At 37.1% G+C, this 25,753-nt stretch overlaps 1 protein-coding gene across 1 annotated transcript in view; it reads right to left on the reverse strand.

Annotated features, from left to right (window-relative positions):
- Window positions 1–5,618: 5,618 nt before the first annotated feature.
- NUP58 (nucleoporin 58) overlaps window positions 5,619–25,753 on the reverse strand; it is a 30,156-nt gene continuing 10,021 nt past the window's right edge. The window contains exons 5-15 of the mRNA XM_070380505.1: window positions 24,822–24,932; window positions 23,155–23,179; window positions 22,109–22,174; window positions 21,593–21,767; window positions 20,868–20,947; window positions 18,970–19,088; window positions 18,532–18,614; window positions 16,250–16,451; window positions 10,768–10,866; window positions 9,147–9,242; window positions 5,619–7,723 (exon numbers count right to left, since the gene is read on the reverse strand). Coding sequence (XP_070236606.1) covers window positions 7,554–7,723; window positions 9,147–9,242; window positions 10,768–10,866; window positions 16,250–16,451; window positions 18,532–18,614; window positions 18,970–19,088; window positions 20,868–20,947; window positions 21,593–21,767; window positions 22,109–22,174; window positions 23,155–23,179; window positions 24,822–24,932 — 1,226 coding nt within the window. The 3' untranslated portion in view covers window positions 5,619–7,553. The remainder of the gene's footprint in view (window positions 7,724–9,146; window positions 9,243–10,767; window positions 10,867–16,249; window positions 16,452–18,531; window positions 18,615–18,969; window positions 19,089–20,867; window positions 20,948–21,592; window positions 21,768–22,108; window positions 22,175–23,154; window positions 23,180–24,821; window positions 24,933–25,753) is intronic.

Genomic DNA, 25,753 nt, shown 5'->3' on the forward strand with positions numbered 1-25,753 from the left:
GAGTCGCAGAGTCCATGCTGTGGTCTGTAGGGTCACAAAGAGGGACACGACTGAGCGACTGAACAACATGCTACCCCAGCACTCCCCATCCACCCCTCAGCCTTCACAATTAAACATGTTACACCCTTGCACATTGACCCCTAATCTCATCACCCACCCTTCCCCAGTTCTTGAATTCTGTGTCTGCAGTGGAGGTCACTTCTCAGCGAAGCCCCTTACAGCCCCAGAACTGGACTCTCTTGTCTTCTCGTTTTGACGGAAACCCACCTCTGTCCCAGGGTGCTGCTTCTGGCAGCCTGCTCTCATATCCCCTACACCTGGCAGGGAGACAGGTATCTGCTGGAGGCTGCTTCTGGGCCAACCTTCCTCGTGCTTTCAAAAAATCCCTGTGCTCCAAAGTTCAGGCCATCAGGCTGCACCACTGGCTACCCTGGGTCATTCCTCCTCTCTCCTTCCTGGAAGACTTTAGCTCCTGACTCCCACTCTCTCCAATGCTACTCCTGGGAGATTCTGGGTGACTCCAGTATCTGTGTACATAGTCCTCACAGCACCCTGGCCTCAGGGTTCCTTAACTTCCCTTCCTCCACAGAGTCTCTGTCAGCACCCACTCCCGTAGGCATGCGCTCAGCACTGTCCAGCAGGACTGTGATGATGGAAACATCATGGATCTATGCAGTGCAGTGTGGTGGTCATTTGTCACTTGCGCCTTTCACACGTGGCTAGCTTGGCTCAAGAACCGCATCTTCACTTTAACTTTCAGTTAATTTACATTTAAGTAGACACCCAAGGCTAGAGGCTAGTGTGTTGGAAAGCACAGCTATAAACTTGGCCATGATCAAGTAACTGGAAACCTTCCCCAGTCTCCCCCAACACCCTTGGCCTCTGAGTCATCATAAGCATACATCTGTATCCATTTCCCTTCAGTGCTCTACAGACATTTCCATGGTTTCTCAGGAGAAATTCATCATTATTCTAATTATTACTTTCCTATACTAACTTTAATTTTTTCTTTTTTTGCCATGCATGACATGGTATCTTAGTCCCCCAACCAGGGATTGAATCCTGCAGTGGACGCTTAAGAGTCCTAACCACTGGACCACCAGCAAAGTCCCCTTTTTTCTCTATTTTGGGTCTCATGGAGTTTGACTGTATCTGGCAGAGTGTCTTTGAATTTGTTTTGCTCGGAGTTCGGTGAGCCTTTTGAGTCTGTAAAGGCATGTATTTCATCCAGTTTAGAAAGTGTCTGGCTGTTATTTATTTCAGTGTAGTCTCTGCTCCATCATTTATCTCTTCCCCTTCTGGGAGTCTTTTCACACGGAGGTTGGATTTTTAAACATTATACCACAGGTTCCTAAAACTCTATTCATATTTTTTTCATTTTTTTTCTGTCCTTCAGATTTAATCATGTTTGATTTTAAAAATTATACACGTGATTATAGATTATATCCACACAATGGAATATTATTCAGCAACAAAAAGGAATAAAGTAGTGATGTCTTCCACAGCATGGATGGCCCCAGGGAACATTGTGCTAAGTGAAAGAAGCTAGTCATGTTTATATGAAATGGCCAGAATAGGCAAATTATGTAGAAACAGAGAGTAGATGAACAGTCCCGAGTACTTGGGGTGGTGGTGATGGTAAGTGACTGTAATGTATATGGGGATTCTCTTTGGGGTGGCAAAAATGTTCAGGTGCAGTAAAGACCCCAGGACTTCCCTGCATCGGAAAGACACCCTGGAGTAGGAAATGGCAACAACCCACTCCAGGATTCTTGCCTGGGAAATTCCATGGACAGAGGAGCCTGGTGGGCTACAGTCCATGGGGTCACTGAGACTGTGACACGACTGAGCAACTGAGCATACACACCCCTGTGTTCTGACATTAGACTGTGATATTGCCCAACTTTGTCCATACACTAAAAACCACTGAAATGCACCCTTCATTCACTTTATGGTATGTAAATTATACCTCCATGAAGCTCTTTTTAAAAAATAGTATGAGTTGCGTAATTAAAGTTACAAACATTTTATTCACTCTACTTGGCCAGTTGCCTTTTGGATCAGCTTTCCCTGTTTCATCTGTGAATTTTCCTCTACTCCTTGCATACACTGCATTAGCAGGCTGCTTGCAATTGCTTTAAACACTCCTAGGATCTGGTATACAATCCATTAGGTTGTCCTTAAATAACAGGGGCGAGCTTTCTTTCCTAAATTCTAAAAATCTTGACCAAACTCACTCTATGACAAATGAGATTCCCAAGATGACAATTGGAAGTTTCTTGCAAAGTAGACATGTGCTGACTCAGTGCCTGCTCAGAACTGGATTTTTCTTCCTAGCTCATTGACTTCTGTCATACTGGGTTTTCGAAATCCAGTTAAAATCTGTGATTTGTTGCCTGAGAGAAAAAGAAAAAATAGTTTAGACTGTACTAGGACACATGTAGATACTACTTATTACATGCTTAGCTTTCATCTTACCTAAGTTAACTCATTTTAGTCTGCACAACCTGGAACATCAGTAGTGCTCACTGTTTTACTAAAGAGACACAAAGATGTTAAACCTCACCAAGGTCGCACACCTACTAAGTGGTGGAGCAAAATTCTACACCAGCAGCATGGTTCCAAAGTCCAGAGAAAGGTTGGCAGTGGGTCACCAAATTAACTAACCTTTCCCCACTGCACTAATTACTTAATTCAGAAGTTATTTATGAAATTCAATTAGATGGTATTGATGATACACCAAACCGAAACAATAGAAGACAGGGTTCCTGTTCTGGGATTACTCAATCTAAAGTGGGAGACAAACAGACCCATCAAGGAAACCATGTAAGGAGGCCTGCACCCTGAGACCCAAAGTCTACGTGGACTGGAGGTGTGTTCAGGGTGAGAAAAGATGGCACTTAAAGGCCAACATTTACTCCACACCATGTGGGAGACCTGGGTTCGATCCCTGGGTTGGGAAGATCCTCTGGAGAAGGGACAAAGTCTACCCACTACAGTATTCTGGCCTGGAGAATTCCATGGACTGTATAGTCCATGGGGTCGCAAAGAGTCGTTGAACGTGACTGATTGACTTTCACTATCACAGAAATGGCTGGTGCACAAGTGGAGTGGTGGAAGGGACAAGGTGTCCTAGAAGGGCTGTGGTGTGCAAGGGTGTCCAAGGGGTGGGTTGGGAGTACAGGTCAGGCTGTGAAGCACTCCCATGTCTTCATCACACTCCTTAGACCCCACACATGATTACGCTCCCTCAAGCCCAGAGACCTTTGTTCTCACCTCACCTGCCATGATCTAGTCTATTGCAGGTGTGTAACTCCACCGTAAAAATCATCACATGACCTTTAGTGTTATGGAAAGGATGGACATGAAAATCCTGTATCACAGAAAATCCCCAGCTCCAGGACTTAAACAGCCATGTGACCTCGTGGAAGCTGCTTAATCTAACCCTGTTCCTTCATCTAGACACGGAAGATTTCTGCTTTTGAGAGAAATAACGAGGCCATACAAGGTTGAGTATATAAAGTTCTGAGTGCGCTGCCCGTAACAGACTACATACAAGTAAGACACGACTGTGAGTGAGATTCCGATTTGCACTCCCTGGTGCTTCCAGGACACTGGCCCACGTTACGCAGTAATGTTACCGAGTAACACCTTGTGGTGTGTGCTCCAGTAGGCACACTGCAGCCAGGCTCATCCACAGTGAGGCTGCAGCAAGGCTCATAGAAGGTGATGCTGCCTATCTTCTGATAAACCGTTCCAACTCGAATATGTCCCACACAGAAATATCCCCACTGCAAAATTTCTGAAGGCACCGTTCAGATTCTCTTGCTGCAAAGACACTACTTAAGATTGTTGATTATTTGCTAAGTTGTGTCTGACTCTTGCAACCCCCTGGACTGTAGCTCACCAGGCTCCTCTGTCTATGGGGATTCCCAGGCAAGAATACTGGAGTGGATTGCCATCTTCTCCAGTGGATCTTCTTGACCCAGAGATTGGACCCACGTCTCCTGCACTGGCAGATTCTCTCCAACTGAGCCACCTGGGAAGCCCCTATTTGAGATTAGTAGTACATTAACTTGGGCATACTATATTATCACAAAAGAACAGTTAATCTGCATCTGTAATAATGTGAATGACCTTGTACTGACTGTAGGATGAAGACCCTCAATGAGAAATAGAATTAAGAAGCTGTTAGGGGAAACTATCAGGGAGCTAACACACACTGTAAAACCTTGCTGAAAGAAAAGACCTAACAAATGCACATACCAGGCTGTACATAGAAAGACACTGATTCTCCCCAGGTACAGACTTTATTTGTATAAACCTAATAAAAAAATCCCAAAAGTATTTTTCCTAAGAAAAAATTGACCTTGACAAAATAGATACATTCTAAAGGTCCTAGAGCCGTCACCCAACACAAGGCTCTACAGGGGCAGGGGCTGCACCCAGGTGCCTTATGTAGACACAACCCTCATACGACCACACGTCTGTACTGTCCTCACTTGGCAGGTGCCGAAGCTGAGGTCTAAAAGAGAAACTTGCCAGAGGTTCCAGGCAGGGGTCTGAAGCCGAGATGACTCCCAGAAAGTCAGCTAGGAGTCATTTGTCTCCAAAGAAAAATGTTAGATTATGTTACCTACGGGCATCATTAAGAAAAAAACTCCCAAGTCATCTGGTATAAAATGGACACAGGATATTAATATGCAGTTACATTAATAATTGGGAATTATTGATAATTATTAAAATTAATAAATTAATAATTTATTAATAAAAACATTTATGCTAAAAAGCTCCAGCTCACAGGGACTTAAAAGACTGATGGTTATCTAGGGCTGCAGATAGGAAGTGGGTACTCACAGAGCAGGAGTATCTGTTTATACAGCATTTATGGAAGGCAGTCTGACATTAAAACATACATTCTATGCTTCTTTTAGCAATTCCTCTTCTAGAATCGATCCCAAAGAAGCATTAAACATAAGCACCAACTGTCACGTTTAAGGATATTCACTGCAGCTCTTTCTGTAAAAGTGAAATACTGGGAAGAACAGGGAGCAGCTAGAGCGGATGACCCGGCGTCTGTGCCACCACGGTCAGTCAGCAAAGAGTCAGTCTCCACGGACTGACGTGCAGAGATGTCCCTGATTCACCATTCAAGGAGAGACAGGCAAGTCATGGAATACACAGACCTTTAAGCCACTTGTTAAAAAAAAAAAAGGAAAAGGATCTAAGAGAATAAAATGTGAGAAAATGAGAGAAAGAGAACGAACATCTGTATACAAGTGAAAGGCATTCTTTAAAGGGTCTGAAAGGATACACACCAAACTACAAAGAGTGGACACTGTGCAGAAGAGAGTCAGATTGGGGCCCAGGAGTTGAAGGCAACTTTCACTTTTCACTCAGTATTTTTGTTTATAATTTTAAATGTTTTTATAATTTTGCAAACACAAAAGCGAGTGATGAAGTACTTGCTATCTTGTACTCAGCCTTTTTTGTTTTTTAAAAAAGCAAGATGTATAAACCAGTGAAAACAAAACACTAAAAACCAACCAGAGAATGAAAGAGGAAATAATAAGGAATAATAAGGAAATTATGTATTAAGAACGACTACTGACGCCTACAAAGATTCAAAGCAGCTGACACAGTAAAGTTTATTGTTTACATCATGACAGGCTCTGGACAGAGTAGGGACACAGTGAACACGGGGACGACACATTTAAACTCCTGTCACAAACAGATTCATTACAAAGTCCCAATGGTCAACATATTAAAATGTAAAATACAAAGAAAAAATCCAAGAAATATAAATATCCAGATTTTTTTGCAGCACAATGTAATGTCCTTTTTTAAAAAAAAGCTTGCTGTAATTGTGTATTTAATTAAACACATGTTTTCCTACCCTTCCCCAAAACTTGGATCTGGGGACTGCAGTATTAGAGAAGTATGCAAAAAATAAAAACAACTTCAGTGCTCAGAAACAAAGCATTTTCCTTATTTTAATGCATCAAGGTGCAAAAACTTCAACTCCAAAAGCCAATCATTGATATATGCAGATAAATAAAACAGACTTGATAACACTTTTGTCAAACCCAACTAACATTATACTAAAATATATATATATGTATATATATTGTATGTAATACCTATTTTAGAAAAAAAGGTGCCTTGGTGAAAATGATTCTGAAAATATTCACTTGATGCACATTATGTACAAAACCTTCTATATAAAAAATTAAACTATTTTCAATGAAATTCCATGTTCAGCATCTCACCTGAAAACTGTACTTGAAAGATAAATAGGTCTACATAACAGTTTCTGTCTGAAATCATGGCTAAGGCAGTTCTCTTTCCAAGGGCTCTCTTTTTCACCCACTCTCTATCACTAATACTAATGATACACAGACGCAACCTGACATGTTTCTGTGTTATTATCTGGAGCTTTCTGTTCACTGTTAAAACAGGGGATAGTTTACTGTTGCTACAGAGAATACTTTTTTCCTTAAAATATACCGTTTCTCTATTTCCAATTACGCACTTACTTAAGACATAAAAGAGGCTGATAAGCCACTCCATTTGGTGTCAATATCAATAGCCCTGTAAGAAAGAACTCTTTATTGGAATAGCTAGAAAAGTTTCCACTAAAATAATAGTGCATCCTACACCTGCATAGAATCAATTTGGCTCCAAAGCTCTTTGCCCCCAGACACCAGTCTGGAATTCAAACGTGCTCCTGAAGGTTCATCTTAGATATAAGAATACATAGGGGAGTTAAGTTGTTGACAGATATGTCTGCTCAGTCTCACAGCAGCCTTCGACAGGAGGAGCTGCTGAGATTAAGGTGGAAACAAAAATGGGGAAGACTGGGGGCAATGCTGTTGAGTTGGCCAATATTTACACCAGTAACCATTTCACTAAGTCTTGAAGCAAGTAACTATAAGACCTGGTACCTCTAGCTCCTCATTCTACAAGCACTGAGGATTTGAAGCATAAAAGGTGAAAAATGGAACACCCTTAGAAAAGGGGAACAGTCTGAGGCAAAAGTTGTAGGTCTGTAAATATATATTTCATATGCACACACGGTTGTGTGTATTTTCCTGTATATATTTTACATACATATTCACAAGATGCCCTGCAGTGTAGTTCAAAAGGCCTTTTGTCAAGGAACACAGATTCTAATATAGGCCCTAGAGTTCATAACATCCATATAAGAAACAAATGTGCATATATTCACATAATGTAAACCTTATCAACAAAAACATTGCGAAAACACTAGGTTAAATAGTAGTAGGTTTTACCAATCAGTGATGTAATAAGAATATTTCTTACACTGAGAATCAAAATAACGAAAGATATACAACTAGGTTTCAAATTCACAAGAGAAAAGTTGTTTAGCATGGCAAACAAGAACAGAGTTCAAAATTCCAGAAGTAAGGAAAAATATCAAAACTTTATAAATCTCCTGGGATGCAATTTATTTACTGCATCAACTTTAGAAAAATAGACTCAGAGAATGAATGATGCTGCTATGGGTTCTCTCAGCACATCAACCCATAGGTTTATCTTTTTCCTCTTTTGTTTCCAGCTGGAGGTTTCTTCAACTGAAGGAGTTGTCCTCCTGTCCCAAAGCCTGCAGAGGCAGGATTGGACACCCCAAATGTCAAACCCGCTGATGCCGTGATGCCAGGATTGCTGAAGTTAAACCCAGATGTACTTGAGCTGCCAAAGCCTTATGTTTAGGGAAGAAAATATTCATATCAGAAGTTAAGTCACAAAAACAAATGTAAAAAATGGGGATAATTCTCTAGCTGAAAGAATATATAACCCATGAAAACAGCAAATGTCTTAAGGCCCTAAATTTCTAACATGGAATTTTACAGGAAAATAATTTAGCTGACAGCTAAGTGGCCCTATTATAGACACAAGTTGAATGATCCAGGCCAAGAGAGAAACCTTACACAAGTAACTGAAATCAACAGAAAACTTCAAGTTGGCAGTCACTTTTGTGTTAATTAAATATGCCAAGGTGCCTTCCCCCTTAGCCATCCATATACACTTTATCAAAATGTAGAGGAGAGACTTTCCTGACCTTTGGACCTACCCTGGCAATTCTAAGTCCTCTAAGAAAGCCTCAAACCACAATTTTCAGGACAAAGAATACATGGAACAGCAGTACCAATTGTTACTATTTTATAAGAGCCTTCACACAGTTAAGATCAAATACTGCCTAGCTAATTAATGTTAGCAAATAATATTTAAATTATAATCCTGATACCACTGAATTCTATTATCTTACTTCCTGAGAACTACTGATTTTTAAATACTACTTAATTTAAATGGAATTTCCTTAAAATTTCCTCAATTAAAAAGTTAATCCACATTAAATTATTGTTATTTTAGGCATGCTTTTAATCCCTAAGCATTGTACAATAAAATATGTCACTATTGGGAATTCCCTGGTGGTCCAGTGCTTGGGAATCCACCACACTTTCACTACCAAGGACCTGGGCTCAGCCCTGGTTGGGGAACCAAGACCCCACAAGCTGTGCTTCGAGACCACAAAAAGTAAATAAATTAAAAAAGGAAATAAAATATAACAAGTCATTATTTATAAATATAGAAAAATGCAAAAGCAGATGGATTTTGGAATTCTCTACTAGAAGTGTCAGAAGATTATACCTACTTCAAAAGCAAAGCATTCAATTAATCATCATTTGTAGGACTGGTATTCTTAAAATCAGAGGGACTTGCAACTAAAGAATGTATAACTTATGTAACGGTATCTCCTCAGGAGAACAACTATTCTCCTGAATGAATAATGATAAAAACTGGGTTAAAACTCACAGTGGGTTTATTTTTGTAATAATGAAGAAAAACTGTTTAAGCATAAAGCTAGTCTTAGGATTCAAAATAATGTCTACATCATTAACAGCATATGTTATTATTTATTATATCAAACTTAAGTTGTTAGAAAGGTTCTACTAACCTGACCTTTAGCATATGAGAGAAAGCTATATGAATATTAGGCTTGTAGGCTTCATCCAGGGGTAGAAACTGAATCAGGGATCTCTTTTTGATATTGGAAGTAACAACACTTATACTTTTAAAATAATGCACCTAATGGCCTGAAATTCAGGCTAAAACACACAAACCTGCACTAAGACTTCCTGAGGGTTTATTTGTTGTTCCAAATCCAAATGTGGAGGCCCCTGTGGTGCTGCATCCAAAACCAGAGCTAGCTCCAAAGCCTAGTGGGGGTGATAGAGAGACACACGGAGGTAAAACACAGGTGAAGGATACTGACAAGCCACACCAACAATAAACAGTGCTGAAAACCACAGCCCTGCTGAGGAGGTCTGCTATTTACCCTTTTGTCCAAGGCTTCTGGAAGAACTAGATCAGTTCTCAAACAAAACATTTAGATCTGTTTAGACTAAGCTTACGACCCCTCAGTAATTTTTAAAGAACAAAGCCATAAAAAAATAAGAATAGTACTTTCTCTCCCAAACAGGCTAGAAATTTCAGTGACCATCCAAGTATGACTTTCCTCAAACACATATACATGTTATCTAAAGGGGTTATTTCATTTTGGAAAGAAAAAAGACTAAATTCATAAATAAGCACATGCACAACAATTTAAACACAATGTACCACGTAGTAATTTTATTCTCCTTTTTACAAAAACACTTTCACTTAAGTTCAGCACTGGGAAAGTGCATGACCACATGAGAGTCAGTCACTAATTCTACGCAGGAAGAACAGGCTCTTGCAACATTACCAGCAATGCAACACTGAGAAACTGGGAGTAGGGGCAGCGTGGTTTCTCCCTTAACAATACTAGTCACAACTTAAATAAAGAACATGTGTTCATTATACAGAGTTCTGGAGCAGAGTCTGCTACGTACTTGAAGACTTGTTTCAAGTGCTCAGAAAATGAAATTCAAAATCATCTTCAGCTACTTTGTAACAGTTTATTTAAATTATTGAGTTTGATAGTATTATTGCCTGTAACTATGAAATATGGTGACAAACTGGAATATAGACCACAGGAATTATGCTGTCTGCCATTAATTCTAGTAATTCCTAACAGTCTAATATATTACATAACCATATAGCTAACAGGCTTCACCTCTTATGATGATATATTCTAATCCAATACTCATTACATGACAATGCACCTGTCAAAATACAATCAACCTACAATTACCCACACCAGAGAATTGGGAAAGCATTTGTACTTCAGCATATTTTGCAGAAGACTTACCTTACTAGTTATAAAAACTACTGAAATAAACTTATGTATAGAAGTATACATAAAGGCAAATAGGCCAAAAGTGCTTAGAAATGGACAGAGTTGGGCTGTTCAATTTATGATACAATTATTTCCCCATTTAAAGAGCTGCATTTTCAGAAAAGAAAGATGATTAGGAGAATGTCTGTCCAGAAGTAGTTTGAATTCCAACTAACTTTTTAATTTAATAAAAATAAGCAATTTTCAAGTTCACGTTTTAGCATATTGCTTTGAAAATATGAACACCCTTACCATTTGATTTTAATACATTTTTATATTTACTATTCACAGAGATGAAATGATTTTTAAAATTCTAGATCTAATAATTTTAGAAAGCACTGATATGTTTAGAGAATCCTTTTTTTTCTGGCCAGATAGAACCTTAACTTCCCAAAGAGCAGATCCTCTTAGAGGTTTTCACAGGCTAGTAGCAATTCGAATGTATCATAGTGCAATGCAATACGAGAAAAGTTAAAGTGTACCTCCAAGGTTTGAAGAACCTAGGCCACTTGACTGCAAGCCAGTGCCAATACCTGAGCCGAATGGCGCTCCAAAACTAACTCCCAGAGATGGCTGTGGCCCTGGTAAAAAAAAAAAAAAAAATGGGGGGGAAAAAAAACAAATTTGCCTTACTCTTTCAAGATTAAATTTCTTTATGAAATTAATTTTAAAATGAACAGTCATTATTTTTAACAAATTCTATTTGCTAAAACTTAGTTTTCAGGATGTCTCCCCAGCCTAATTTATCTGTCCCCAGATTTACCTATTCAAAAATAAATTTAAAAAAAAATTAACTTGTTCACACTTAAGACAAAAGAGGCTTACCATACGAAAAGAGTGTTAGTTTAACCTACTAAATAATTTGAAATCTTTAATGTATTGTAAATTATAGTTCTTTTAGTTTCACGTCTAGAATGATTTTAGATCTCCCCAGTTGTTTTCTGTTAAGATTAGTTGCTGTAATCAGTAAAGGTTTTCACTTTTTTTCTTTTTAAAATAAGCTCCTTACGGTTAGAGTCAAGTCCCAATTGATCAAAAGAGACTGACACTAACATGCAAAACCATCATGTTACTTCATAAGTGTAAGTACCAAAAACTAGGCAGGATTTCTTACAGAAAATATAAATGATATAAATAAATAGATAAAAAACAAGACAATGTTTTATTTTATTAAATTTATTGTTCATTTTAAAGCAAATCAATTACACAGTAACATGACAATTCCAACTTGTTCACAAAAAGTGATAATTGAGTTCTACTATTAGGCTCTGCTACATCACACCACTTATCACCTGATTAAATAAGATAGAGAATGAACATTTACAAAGGCACTGCTGTGTACCTTGACAGATTCAATACATTCAAGATTTCAATTCAGAAGTTTCTTCTCAACATTTTGGAAAATGTACTCAGATGCAAAACGATTAAGTCATCCTTTTCCCATTTGTTAAAGATTTTGGCTGAGTTTGGCAAGAATAGCATCAAACTTACTAGCCTCTCTTTTTTAACTACTTTTTTTTTTTAAACTAAGCAGAATACAAAAATCTAAAAATCTCTCATTTGATAATTTATGAAAATTATTTGATAAATTTCATAGTACAATCTTCAGTCTTGTCTTTTTCAAGCACAGTGATCAGTGCATCTCAAAGTTGAGGGAACTGCCAAAGTAACATACAGACTGATATTTAGACTTCTTAAAGAAATCAAAGCCTTCAAGTTGTTCAATGAAGAATGAGGTTTCTTTATTCAAAAAGGTAGTGTAAAATTATAAAACACTAAAGAAAGAAGAAAAAAGAAACTAAGAAACTACATTTTGCTACACTGGGACAGAAACTGGACTTTCCAAATAGCTTCTACCCAGAAAATAAAGAAACACCAACAGTAGCCAGAGTTCTTACACTACTATTAAAAAATAAATTAGAAAAGATTTAAATTTTTACATCCAGTTTGAGATCAACTTGAGAATAAAATACCTGCCTAGCAGCTCTTTTGTAAAATGTTACTATATGAAAAAGAAACTAAGCATATTACCTTCTTATTTCTAACAGAAGTATTATGTAGAAAACACACGTCCAGTTTCTTTAACATTGAGAGACTTAAGTGTCACGTGTTCATAGGAGGCACTGCTGGTGGAAGACCCTAGAGCATAATATACACCACAGCCCTCAGCCCTACAAGTCCCAAGAGTTACTCACATAACATGCTTTTCGTTGTGTGCGGGTCTGCTTTTAAGAGCAACTCTAATCATTAATATTCAGGATATAGGTAATCAAGAACTCTAAGAATGACAAGACTTTCCATTGCACAACAGGTACATGATATTTTGAGTTTTGTACCTTCACACAAATTCTGAAGGCAACATCATTTATAAAACTAGTAGGCAAATGTATAACATTTTTTAATAGTAAAAACTCATGATAAATATCTCCCATGCCAAAGTATTAGCATATATTACACTCTGGCCACCATATAAATTAGTTTCACTATTAGAAAGCAGAATCTACATCCTTCAGGCAAAGATTACGTAAACAATTCAAGAAATCTGTCTCAAAATCTGAATAGTCATTAGTCATTTAACGAGAGGCTCTTAGTTCCATAAATAATACCCAGTTAGTAGTAACATATCCCAGTGATTGCCCAAAGTGAAACCTTCATGTAGAGTAACATTTTACAAAAGTTACTGTATAATATATTCACACATAACAAAATCAAGTTAGCACTTTAATTCATATTTTTCAGGATAAATTCTACTTTCTTAAAAGTAAAACTGAATTCACAGGAAAAGGACTAAAGTGCTAAATTTTTTTTATTATAATTTTCAATGATCATTCAAAATACCTAACGTAATTAGGATGGTTATTCCTAAATCATTATCTTTTAAAGTAATAATTTTTCTTAAAAAACAAAAACTGTTTTTCCCCCCGTTTGAAAATTTTTACTCATTGATTTAGTGGGGAATGCTCCTTTGGTTATTACATACAACAAAATTGTAAAACCACAAGAAACTCAAAGGAAGAAGTTTCCTATTTAGCAATACACCTTAAATGTCCAAACCTACACTAAAAGCTAGAAAGTAGGAATTCCTAACAAAATGTCTCAGCTCTCCTTAAAAACAGCAGTTAAGTCACAGGAGAAAAGTCTTTTTATGTAAACACCAAGAACTTTTAAAAGCATCAAAACACAACAGCAAAACTTAATCCCAGTTCATTAGCTTAAAACAATCTATCCTAAGTAAAAATTACACTGAAAAGCCTAATGTCGATGTCTTAAGCTTTTTAAGAGGCTTCAGAAGCAAGGTGGACAGTGTGCTCCAGTTCTGCCAGCACGTAATCTATCCACATACGAAGTTAATTTCATACATAAATAGCCTGCGGAGTTTGTCATCAATTCTCTTCAGTTTTCAGAAGCAATAACCATAAACCACGCAGGCCTTAGGTCTATTATATATATATTTTCATTAAAAGACATTGAAGGAGGATCATGAAGTCACTTACGTCCATACTTCCACCTCCAAGAAAGACTACACAGAATGCACCTTCAGAAGGTAGCAGCCTAAGAAGCAGTCTGCTTTTTTTTACATTAATAAAGTCAAGAACCTACATGCAAACAGAAGCAAAGCCCCCCAACAACTCAAACCTTGCACAGACCAACAGGGTTGACTAAAAACAGCATACAAGCCTCACCCAGCTTCATCTAGATGGTCTTTAAATTCTGTTACTGGCACTTAAAGATTTCACCAGTCACAGTACATAAGGGACAAGACGCGGGTACAAAGCGCAATGCAATAAAGAGGGCATATCTAATGGTCTGCGTGCATCTAACAGCTGCTCAGTCTCACTCCAGCGGTGGGTGACACGACTAAAGAGGCGGATCCTGACTGACCTGGACAGGCATAAAAGGATGGGCCACGGAGCATGGAGACCCTCAGAGAAACAAAAGGGAACCAAGAAGACAGCACAAAATGATCACTATTGTTCAGCTTCTCAGTCCAAAAATCCATACAATGCAAAATGAAAAAACTGTAAGACTGTTTAGGTTAATAAATTACAATTCCTGCCACCTGATCAGAAAGCCCTAGATGGGCTTCACAAATGCAGGGAAGGTACAAGGCAGTCAGTGTCCCCAAAGCCTGGCAAAGGTCTGAAAGAACCCAAGCACATGAGCAAAGGGTGCTTCAGGATGGTTCCTCTAAAGTAAGCTAATATTTTCCACCACTACAGAGAGCACAGACCGCATCTCTACTGTTTACCTTGCTAACCCTGGAGTCTGGCACAGAGGAGGCACTCAAAAAATGAACAAGTATCTTCCTAGGAACAAGTACCTTTCTAAGCCCAAAACGTATGCAGGGAAACCTACAAACTTCTCAAGACTGCCTACATAAGAAAGTATATAAAACAAAATCCAACAGGTGACTTTACCTCTATTTTAGCATACACCACAGAACATAATTCCCTTATAGTGTAACAGCTTAGATAACTGACTTTTCTCCAGTTTTACTGATTAGAATAGAAATCTCTTATGTTTAAAGAATACCTAACTAAGTCCTGCTTTCTCTGGTCTATTTTAGAATCAATATTTGCTCTGAAAAGTAAACTGGTACTACAGTTAGTTTGATGAGCTGGTTAAATAAATCATCAGGAGAACTGAAGGCACCAGTACAGGGCTGATTCAATTTCTAGCCACCCCACAATGACCCGCTGGGAACCAATGCCACAATGACGTTTTCCCTCTGTAATATAAGAATGCAGTCCTACACCCTAGCCAGCTGGAGAACTACTACACAGTGCCTATGTGGGCCACTGTCCACACGGGTCCAGCCATGGAACATGGGGGATTTGACATAAAGCCATTATCAGCCACTCACTGATGACTAAGTCAACTCTGTCATCTCTAAGTGTGAAGAACAATTTTTTAAATTGCCAACAGTAAAACCCAGAGAATGCTTCCCCTGCAGAGGCAGCCTGAATGCAATCTAGACGTGCACATTTTTTGCTTTTGCACACTGTAACTTACTACTGGACTCTATGGAACTCTCAGAAAGACACAAGCTACAAAGTAACTCATAAGCACTATTCAAAAATGTATGAATGAGTAAAAAATATCAGTATCCATTAAGACTGTATTTCTATATGTCACACTTCAAGCCCAACAAAACAGGGACTGCAGAAATAAAAAGACAATCATCTCTGAAAGACCCAGGACCAAACTAAACATGCAGAACTGGACCACAGAAATGTCTCTCTCATAGGAAGTGAAATTAAACCAAGGACTACAATTATCTGCTTTCCAGCATCTCCCCAGTTATTTCATCTGCTCCTCCCAGCACATACCTCATGCACAATCCAGAGCAATTCAAAACATCCTTTTCCTGCTCTTGCCACTGTTCTGTTCATTTTAAAAGGTATGGACAATTCCAGCATGTACCTTCTTCTAAATTTGGTTAAGAAGGCCTGTTCTATTTCCAGTCATTATACAAACCTACTGCTCTCAACACACCTTCAGTCAAAAAAGACATACTTCATCCTGAGTATGGGCATTCTGTAACCACTGCACGCGAGAACACACCGCCTGTCAGCATCACAGAGAGAAGAATGCAACCTCTGGCTACTTTACCTCTGACTTTAAAACAATATACGATACAGTCACAAATTTAGAATCTGTTCTTAAATGTAATTCAGTAGTGAAACACCATGTTCTAAAGGGCATTTATAGCAACACAGCAAATAACATGAAGTAAATTCACAATATTCAGTATCTAATTGATGTATAATTAATTATTGCTAAGACTACCCTGTGTTTTTATCAGGTATATGTTTATAATTGTGTCCATCACAATTTTTAGACTGTACTGGAACAGTTACTCAGAAATTTCTTCAGTGCTAACACAAAAGGAAGACTCATAAAAATGCACATCAGTGTTCTGCACTTTAACAGTAAGAAGCTATAACTTGAATGCATTCAGACCTGTAGCAGGCTGCTGCTGCTGTGTAAGAGTTGCAGCCATGGCAACGGCTGCTGCATTTGGCATGTTGCTGAAGGGGGTGGGTCCAGTAGTGACTCGGGGTGCGTTCTGCCACTTCTTGGCTTCTGCTCGCCTGGCTTCAAACACATCCACAGCATCTCCCAAGAACATTTTCCTGTAGCCAAGGTACTGTTCTTTGAGCACCTACAGGAATGAAAAATAGAACGTGTTAAACATGTCTTGTGCTGACTTTGACAATATGAGGGTGAATATAACCACACAATAAATTAGCAAAGACAGATCAAAAACACTGCCAGCATTATGTACTTCATCTAACTTGCCAATGCCAAGTTATGATGGCACTTGCAGCTCCAGCATATGCATGGTGTGGGAAGTGGTGAATTTGAGAGTTCTACCACACCTTTGTACAGTGTCTTCCTGCTTTTAGCCATATGTCTTTACAATCAACTGCCTGCATATTCTGGCTTCCTGAGGCCCTCTTTAAAATAAGTTAGAGAGCTTGCAGACAAGCATAGTAGTATCTAAAATTCCATTTTAAATATTCTAATTTTTCATGACAATTTCCCTTTAATGGCCAACCTTTGGATAACTTAGATGTAAACAGCATTAAAAAAAAAAAAAGCTTACTAAATACATATATATGCATATATATAAAATATGTTAAATACCTTTTAAAAGGTGCAGGTGACACGTATTAAAATGTCACCAAAGCAAAGAGAGCTTGGAGGGTATACTTTATCAATACTGTTTGATTATTTTACAATGAGAATAACATGGTGAAAGTGAAAGTCGCTCAGTCGTGTCTGACTCTTCGCAACCTCATGGACTACACAATCCACGCAATTCTCCAGCAGAGAATACTGGAGTGGGTAGCCTTTCCCTTTTTCACGGGATCTTCCCAGGTCTCTCGCACTGCAAGCAGATTATCAGCTGAGCCACAAGAGAAGCCCAAGAATACTGGAGTGGGTAAAGCCTATCCCTTCTCCAGCAGATCTTACTGACCCAGGTATCGAACCAGGGTCTCCTTTGTTGCAGGCGGATTCTTTACTAACTGAGCTATCAGGGAAGCCCAAGAAAAAATTACCAAGTTCATAAAATGGGTAGGATTACCCAAAACAATATCTTCCTTAATTAAGGCTATGAATAGGAATGATTCTGTTTCACCCTGGAATTATTAAATACTTTCCTTAAGAGTTTGGCTTAAATAAATCAGCTTTATACTACTTTTTATATATTTGAAACTTTCATAATAAGACAAGAAAGAAAAACATCTGCACAACACAGACTTCAAAGTGCCAAGACAGAACCACCTTCAGCACTTTAAAAAACTAAACACTTATTACAAAGTTTCAAGAGAATTTAATAAAAATTCCTCCTTTAAAATTATTTTTAAAAAATTAAGTTATTTTAAAGATTTGGTTTAAAATTTTTAATCAAAGCAAAGGGTCTGAACTATGCTATCACTTCAAAAATAGTATGATTTAAGTGGTTAACTTTAAAAAATTCTATCACCATGCATCAGAATAAAAAAGGAAACACTGGTAATCTCCATGAAATTCTAATCTATACAGTTAAGAATTTATCTAGATTCAAGTTTGGATGCTTTGAATTTTAAAGGTTTTCTCTGACCATATATAAATCCAAGAAAGACCAATTATATTTGCTTGATTGGTAAAGTATACCTATATTTATTTTGCCCAAGTAATTTTTAAAAATGAATATATTACACAATACTCAAAATATTCACTGACAAATTTTTTTATTTTTATTCTTTGATAAATACATTTTCCTGTGTTTAGAAGGGACAAATGTTAGCAAGTTTTTTTTTATGAAGGATCCAATAAACACTTAAAACACACATAAAATTCAAGCAGTGGGAAATGATTCTGCTACTAAGAATGTTTACCTTCTATAGTGCTATAAGAGATGGAAATAACCAAAATGTCCAACAAAAGACAATGGGTTAAACAAACTGCACATACATGCAACAAAATCCTGCTTAACTACTCAAATGATGGCAAACAAGTACATGTATGAATGTGGAAAGTCATTTACAATAAGCTGATGAAAAGTTAACACACTTCACAGAACACTTGCCCGGTTGTGTCTGGGCATATTATAGATTATTTCAGAGTTGGTCTTTTTCACTTACAAGTAATTTGAGCTATTTCTGTGATGAGCATGGACACTTTTGTCCTGCAAATGAACAAATACTTCACTTGGTGCAGATGTCCAGATAAATGAATACGGAATGAGAACTCACCTTCACATTTTCATGAATAGACTGAAGCTGTGCAGCTAAAGCTACAAATGTTTGATAAATTTTCTGCATAGCCATTGACAAATCTATAAAAGAAAATCATATTATCACACAAATACATATATAACACAACCAATATTATTCTTCTATTACTTGAGTCCATTTCTTGGTACAGTTAACGTGTAGGATGAAAAAAATTACACCAATACTTCCAAGGAAGAGAGAAGACAGCAGAGCAGACTGAGAGAAGGACTTCTCTCTATCAGTAATCTGGGGTAGGTGGGCCCCAGGACATCTGCCCATTATATCATAATCGTTCATAATAGCATTTTATATTTGTAAGAAATAAAGATCTAATCAATGACTTTAAAGGAAACTGTCTTTGGCAGCTTAAGACTACTAAAAGCACTATTAAAAAAATGACCACAGAAAGCATGTTACCTTGTGGGGTGATGTGTGAATTGTTCGCTTGGGTGGCTAGATGGTTCTCCAGCTCCTCAATCTGCTGTCTGTACTGCTGGAGCTGCACCTCAAACTGCTGAACCAGAATCCTGAAGTAGCTACACGAGAACATTTACCAAGTCAGACCACGTTGTAAAAACACTGCTTCCTTCATATTCAAAACTCCAACAAAAACAGGCCTCTGTTTAAGTATGGCCTTTGAATTAGTCTGATGACACAATATACCTTTAAGTGACACAAGTATTACCAAAACAAAATCTCAAATTTGTAAGTTATCAAGGTATCAAAAATAGATGCATATCCTTACTCCAATCATGAAAAATCTCAATTAAGGGATAATCTACAAAATAACAATATTTTTTAAAGACGTCAAGGTCATCTAAGAAAAGACTGAATAAATGTTGTAGACTGGAAGTGAAATAACAACTAAATGAAGTGTGAAAAGAATCCTAGAACAGAAAAAGTACACTAGTACTTAAGAGTTCTTATAACTGGAAATACTATTTATAAGCTGAAAACACTACAGGGTACTTACTACAGAAGTATATAATTACAATTACTATTCTGATTAACATAACCAGAGAATGCTAGAAAGATAAAAAGAGACCTTGAATAGCACGAAACACAGTTGGAACTGATTCTATAAGAAATGGGGAACTGTGAAAGCTTTTACAGTGGAAAATCATGATTCAACCCATTTCAGAATCAGCTCTGATGGCAGCATGAAGAACACAACAGCAGGATAAGATACTGAGGAAGTCCGGCAAAGCAGCTCACCCCAGGCTCATCTGAATAAGGCAATAGGAGTATCACCATCATTGTCATTGCCTGAGTTTGACCACTACACTGTGGTTATGAAAAAGAATATCCTTATGTTGAAGAAATAGACTCTGAAGCACTCAAGCATTCAAGGGCATCATTTCGACAAACAATTCTACACATGGGAAATGTGTTTAAAAACATGGACAGCAAAGAACAAAACAACTGCAAAATAAAAATGCTAACATGCGGAGAATCTGGGTGAAAGATATGTGAGAATTCTTGGTTTTATTCTTGAAATGTTTTTGCAAATCTGAAATCAAAACAAAACTTAAAAAAAGAATAAGGGACCAGGAGTCCAACGAACCCCGCCCACCCAGAAGCTCAGGACTCCCATCTCCGTGCTTCAGGCTCCCCATCTCTTAGACTGGACTCTGACAGCTGGAGAGGATTTGCGCAAAGTCAGATCCGGCAGTAAAGAGCCAAGCCACCCAGGTGGTGTATGGCAAGCACCTGACAATGTTCACTATTATCATCTTGCATAACACAAAAGGATATGGAAACAGACAACAAGATAAATATAACATGTATGGAAACTAGATGAATATACAAGCTGGGTACAGGTGGATTTTTCAAGCTGCTTATCTACACTTGACAATTTTTCTTCCTGAATATTGTTATGTAGGCAAATAAAAGTTATGGATGCAAATAAATTTATGGAAATAAATAAAAGGGTTAAACTACACTTAGTATGCCCTGTTTAAGGAAGAGACTATCATAAAAATATTTTTAAACTGAAAGTATTTATGGTATAATCATAAGTTTCTATTATTTGCACAACGTAATCAAGTGGAACAGACCCTGTAAGCAATATGAAGTGCAACTGCAGAAGAGTGCTTAAAAGCTCGACCTTAGCTTTCACCTACCCTGCAGTAAAATGGGGGTGATATACTTTCTCAGAATTATTATGAGAATTAAATTTTAAAAATTCACACAAAGTACCCAGTTTGCCACTTTTTAGCAAACCCACTTTGCTAAAAAGTGAACTAAGAAATCCATGGCCTGTATACTGTTTTTACTGTTCTGCTATTTTAAAGACAAACATTTATTTAACTTACTCAGCAGGAGCTGTATTTTCATGTTGCAATCCAGGTGGTGTTTTCTGGGTTCTTAAAGCTATTTCAGCATTTTTTAACTCCTAATATAACAGAGGTTTTAAAAAAGAAAAAGCCAGTTAAAAGTCAGGCTGAAAATACCAACCATCTCAGGATTTCAACAAAACCACTCTTCAGAGCTTCATATGCTGTGAGAACATATTATGACTGAAGCTCCTTTCAGGCAGGACAAACTATAGTTTCATGAACAAATTTCATAATAAATATAAAATGAGCTGCTGGTCTATCTTAAACTATGGATTTATGTAGGATTCATGAAGTTTATTCATCCATAGATACAGACATTACTATTTTAAAACCTGTACTATACAACCATAGAAAACACTGCTGTACAAAAACCAGGTAAATAACCCTGAGGATGATGACAGCAGCAGCACTTACTGTGCACCAGGCCCTTTGCTACAGGTTCTACTTCTCTAACCAATGTCACCTCATGGGGCTACTGTGGAAAATCACTGGGTTAATATATCTAGATTGCTTAGAATACCGCCTCATACCAAGTAAGCACTCAATAAAAACCAGTAACTATTACAGTAATTTAGAAGTACATGTGCTATGTGGTTTTCTTATCCATGAAAATTCATAATTTTAAAAAGACCTATTTCTATTTAAAAAACAAACAAACAAACAAATGAAAAACACTACAACAAAATGACACTCAAGCTTACCTGAGCGGTTTCTATTTTCAGTTTGTCAATATTGAGCGTGTTCCTCTGCAATCCACTGGCAGCCAGTGACAAAAGCTGCTTCAGAGCTTTAATATCTTCCTGGACTTTAAGCATTGCTTTTGAAGACATTCTACTAATTTCTTCTTGAACCTGTTTTTGTTCCTTCACAAATTTCCTAAAAAAAGAAAACTGAGTTTTAAAAAAAATACACCTTTGATTTTCTACAGAAAAAAAGTACATTTACCACATGTAGGTCAGAGTTTTAAGTCCAAGTGTTTTGAGAAGCAACTATTAAAAAATTCATCTACAGTTCACAGAATGGCAGTTACAGAATTTTAATTCCTTTATTTCCTTCATTCAATTGCTCTGCTTCTTTAACGTCTACAGGCATTCCAATGTTCCCCAAGTTTAATGCTCAGGAGGAGGAGGAGATGGTCCCCCTGAAATCCACACCCACCCCCCACCACCGCCGCGCTGGAGTCTGACTCAGCTCCTGATGACACCTGATGCACGTACTGGAGGTTGTCGACATCCTGGCAGATGACAGCAGGCAGAGTCTCATCCTTCAGTGCTTTACTGTCCCTGAGAAAGATGCCACAGGCCATTAACACCCGAGATCATAAGAACCTGGCAGTTGAATTCTACTACAGTGTGTGTTAAAGCATGTGAAAACAGAGCAAATGTTCCTTATTTATAGCCTTCCTGGATGATTTTAAAGTTCCTTATAAAGAGTAATAAACCTACACAATAACTAACAATTCACCTGACATGGAGGTTTCTGTTCTAAGAAGATTGGCATCTGTTACAAGTACACATAGATGCATTTGACTAAATGTTTCAGAACAAAATCAGAGAATACTGCAGGTGGGATGAGATATTAAACTAAGTTTCTCCAGCTCAAAAATCCCAGGACTGACATTTCGTTTAGTTCAAAAATATTATAGCATTCATTAAAGAAAGAAAGCCTGCCAAACTTCTCACAGTGAGATGCTCACAATACTTTTACTTTATTATTTTCTAACTTCAATTTGTTCTTCAACAAAATAAGACCTGGGGGTAGCTGAAAGGAATCACACTACTTAATAAAGACAGGAATAAATGAAACTCTTCAAACATACACATAAAGTACATGGAGGCCTTCTCCCTCTTCAACAGCAGGAAGTGAATGGTGCTGGCACAGCAATTTACATATAAAAGAAAAGGTACATATACATGTTCAATTTGTATATATAAATAAAAAGTGGTCTAAGAGTAAAGTTCCATGAGTTGTTCAATACTTATAAGAAGGCAAAGAGACACTTTACATATATTTGTGTTTGTTTTTATTATTTGAGGAAAAGCCAACTACTTCGTAGAAAGAAACAGTTATAATTTTCTCAAATATCTTACCTTTCACAATCTCTCCACAGCCTATGTTTATTACTTTGTCACAAAAACTTCAAAATAACTTTTCTTCTAAATGCATGTATGGTTCCATTTACTTCCAACCATACCATTTGTCTACAGTTTAATAAGTAAAACTCTTTAATTAAAATATTTTATTAGTCAAATTGTAAACTTACTCTGGTCTTGTTCCTGTTTTATCACCTAGAAAATTGAAAAAGCTTCGTGTAAAAATATGCTATTTATCAGTATATTCCAAATACAAGTTTTAAGTTAACACAAACTAAGGTAAAAGTAGAAATGGTTAAGGATTTCTTAGACTGCTTCTTAAACAGTATGTGATCTCATGACTTGTCACACTCTAATCACAGCATGTTACAGACATATATATAACTGTTTTTATGTACATATAAACAGTTATGCAGCTGATTTGCAAGTATTTCTTTCAAGGTAAAGAAATCTTCCTTTTTCATCTATCTTCCCTGAAAAATCTTGCTGAGGAGTTTAACTCCTGAGAGCTTTATTTGACACTTTTTTAAGGCCCTATTATCAGGCTGTTCCATCTGAGTAAAAAACTAAGCTGCTAAAACATCTAAGGCTATTTTTGAACTATGGAATTACTACAAAGAAAATTAAGTAAAAACAAGATAGGACCTTGTGTTTAAAATTTTTCATTCAAAGAAAAATAAATCCAAATCTTCTAAGGTTAAAAGGATTTTATCAACTTTTAAGATAGTAATTCACCCTCTAATATTATCTTCTAATAATAAAATCCATGTCCAATTAAAAAATTCCATACAGACATAGGACACTGAGTATCCTACAGCTTCATGCATTATGTCATTCTAAGTTCTTCAAAGAGGTTCAGTGCAGTATGTATGTATGCACTCCAGAGGAACATGCTTTCATCAAAACAAATCACACACAGAACCAACAACCACAGGGGGAAAAAAAAAAAAAACTTCACAATGCATTTGGATTGGAAAAAATTTTTTAAAGAATATTGGGCATGCCAAGAGCACCACAAGAAGGGCATTTTCATACTGGTTGGTGAGTAAATCTTTTTTGAAAGCACTTTCACAATATATACAATGGAACTCCAAAATGTCCCTCCCTTTAAGCCCATGATTCAATTTCTAGGTATTTGCCTTAAGGAAATAACCAAAATATGAACAAAAACTCATAATAAAATCAAACAGCATTTTCTGTGTGCCTGGCTCTGCTAAGGTTTTACAATCCTCAAACCTACCCCATGAAGCAGGGACTGTTATTTCCCCTACTTCATAACGCACCAAGAGGATAAAGAGGTTGAATATGGTCACAGAGCTTGTGAACAGCTGAGCCAGGATGTACAGCCAGCAAATGGGCTGGCCACCACACCACACTGCCTCTCTCTGCAAGGGTGCCCAGTACAGTGACACTTCCCAAAGCAAAGGTCTGGAGACAAACACTGACTGGAGGATGGTGGCTGACTGAATGATGATACATCCATTCATAAAACTGATGATAAGCACATTAAAATATTTGTAAAGAATTACTGACTCTGATTAAAACTTGTGATATATTACACAAGAAAGAACAAGTTACAAAACAACACATGGACCATGGTCCCGATTTTTAAATGTGTATTAATATACTCATTCAGATAGTTACATAAGACAAACACACCTACAAATCTGAGTCCTTTACAAAAATAGAATCTTAAATGCATAACACACAAAATTTGTGAAATATAATACAAACTTAAAAACTTCCCTGTTGAATATTTAACCAATAATTTTTCAGACACATATTTAATTCCCTCAATAGGACTGTTAGAATGTAAAATTACAGTAACATTACTTACTCTTCTTATCCGATGAGCTACTAAAATCTATACCTCCGAGGCCTTCATTGCCAGCAGCTGAAGTAGCTGCTGTAGTTCCCAGAGTCAGGCCTAAAGCACTCTGTCCAAGTCCTACAAACAAGCCGAACATCACTGATAAAGTTCATCACCCTAATACATAATGACTTCCCCGAATGACCAACACACTCAACGCCTTTAAGTTGGATCCCAGCTTATCATCATGCTTGACTTAGACAAATAAAAAGAAACAAGTCCAGAGCATGCTTTGGACAAAGACTGATAATCTCACTTGTATTCAGTGCTATATGAAGTTTGGATGATGTGATTTTTATCAAGAGGGCCAGAAAACATCTATTAACTGATGTACATGGACACTAGATTATATTTGATGTTTTTAAAGCATATCAAAGTAGTTTTAGTGTGCACATTTTTCAGGTGATTATTTGTCTTCCAATCATGCTTTGGAATTCTATGCTTCAAAATCATCCAGTACTGGATGTATAAATTAACTTGATGGGGGAAATAAGGTATTCAGTCAAATCTTCAAGTTGTACATTTTAAATATCTTACAGTTTTACTTGTCAATTATATTCCAACAAAGCTGGGGAAAAAGAAATAATCTAGTATGAATTTATAAGGTTTTTAGTATAATACAAAGCAAACAGTTTTACTATTAATGAAATTTAAAGAACTGATAGAAACTTGCAGTCGAAACATCAAAATTTCACATTCTCAAGTTCTTTTGATTAAACAAACAAACAAAAAAGACTTCACTTATTTAGATTCTACTTCACAGACAAAAGGACGTGGAAGAACTAGACTACAGTTAATCTTAAGTCAACAAAGTTAACTTAAGTCACCTTTGAATCAAGTTAAAACTTCAAAGACCCTGCCCTGGTAAATCATTTAAGTCCATGCATTCTCAAGCTGAC

The sequence above is a fragment of the Bos mutus genome, chromosome 12 (assembly GCF_027580195.1).
Source record: "Bos mutus isolate GX-2022 chromosome 12, NWIPB_WYAK_1.1, whole genome shotgun sequence".
Taxonomy (NCBI): Eukaryota; Metazoa; Chordata; class Mammalia; order Artiodactyla; family Bovidae; genus Bos; species Bos mutus.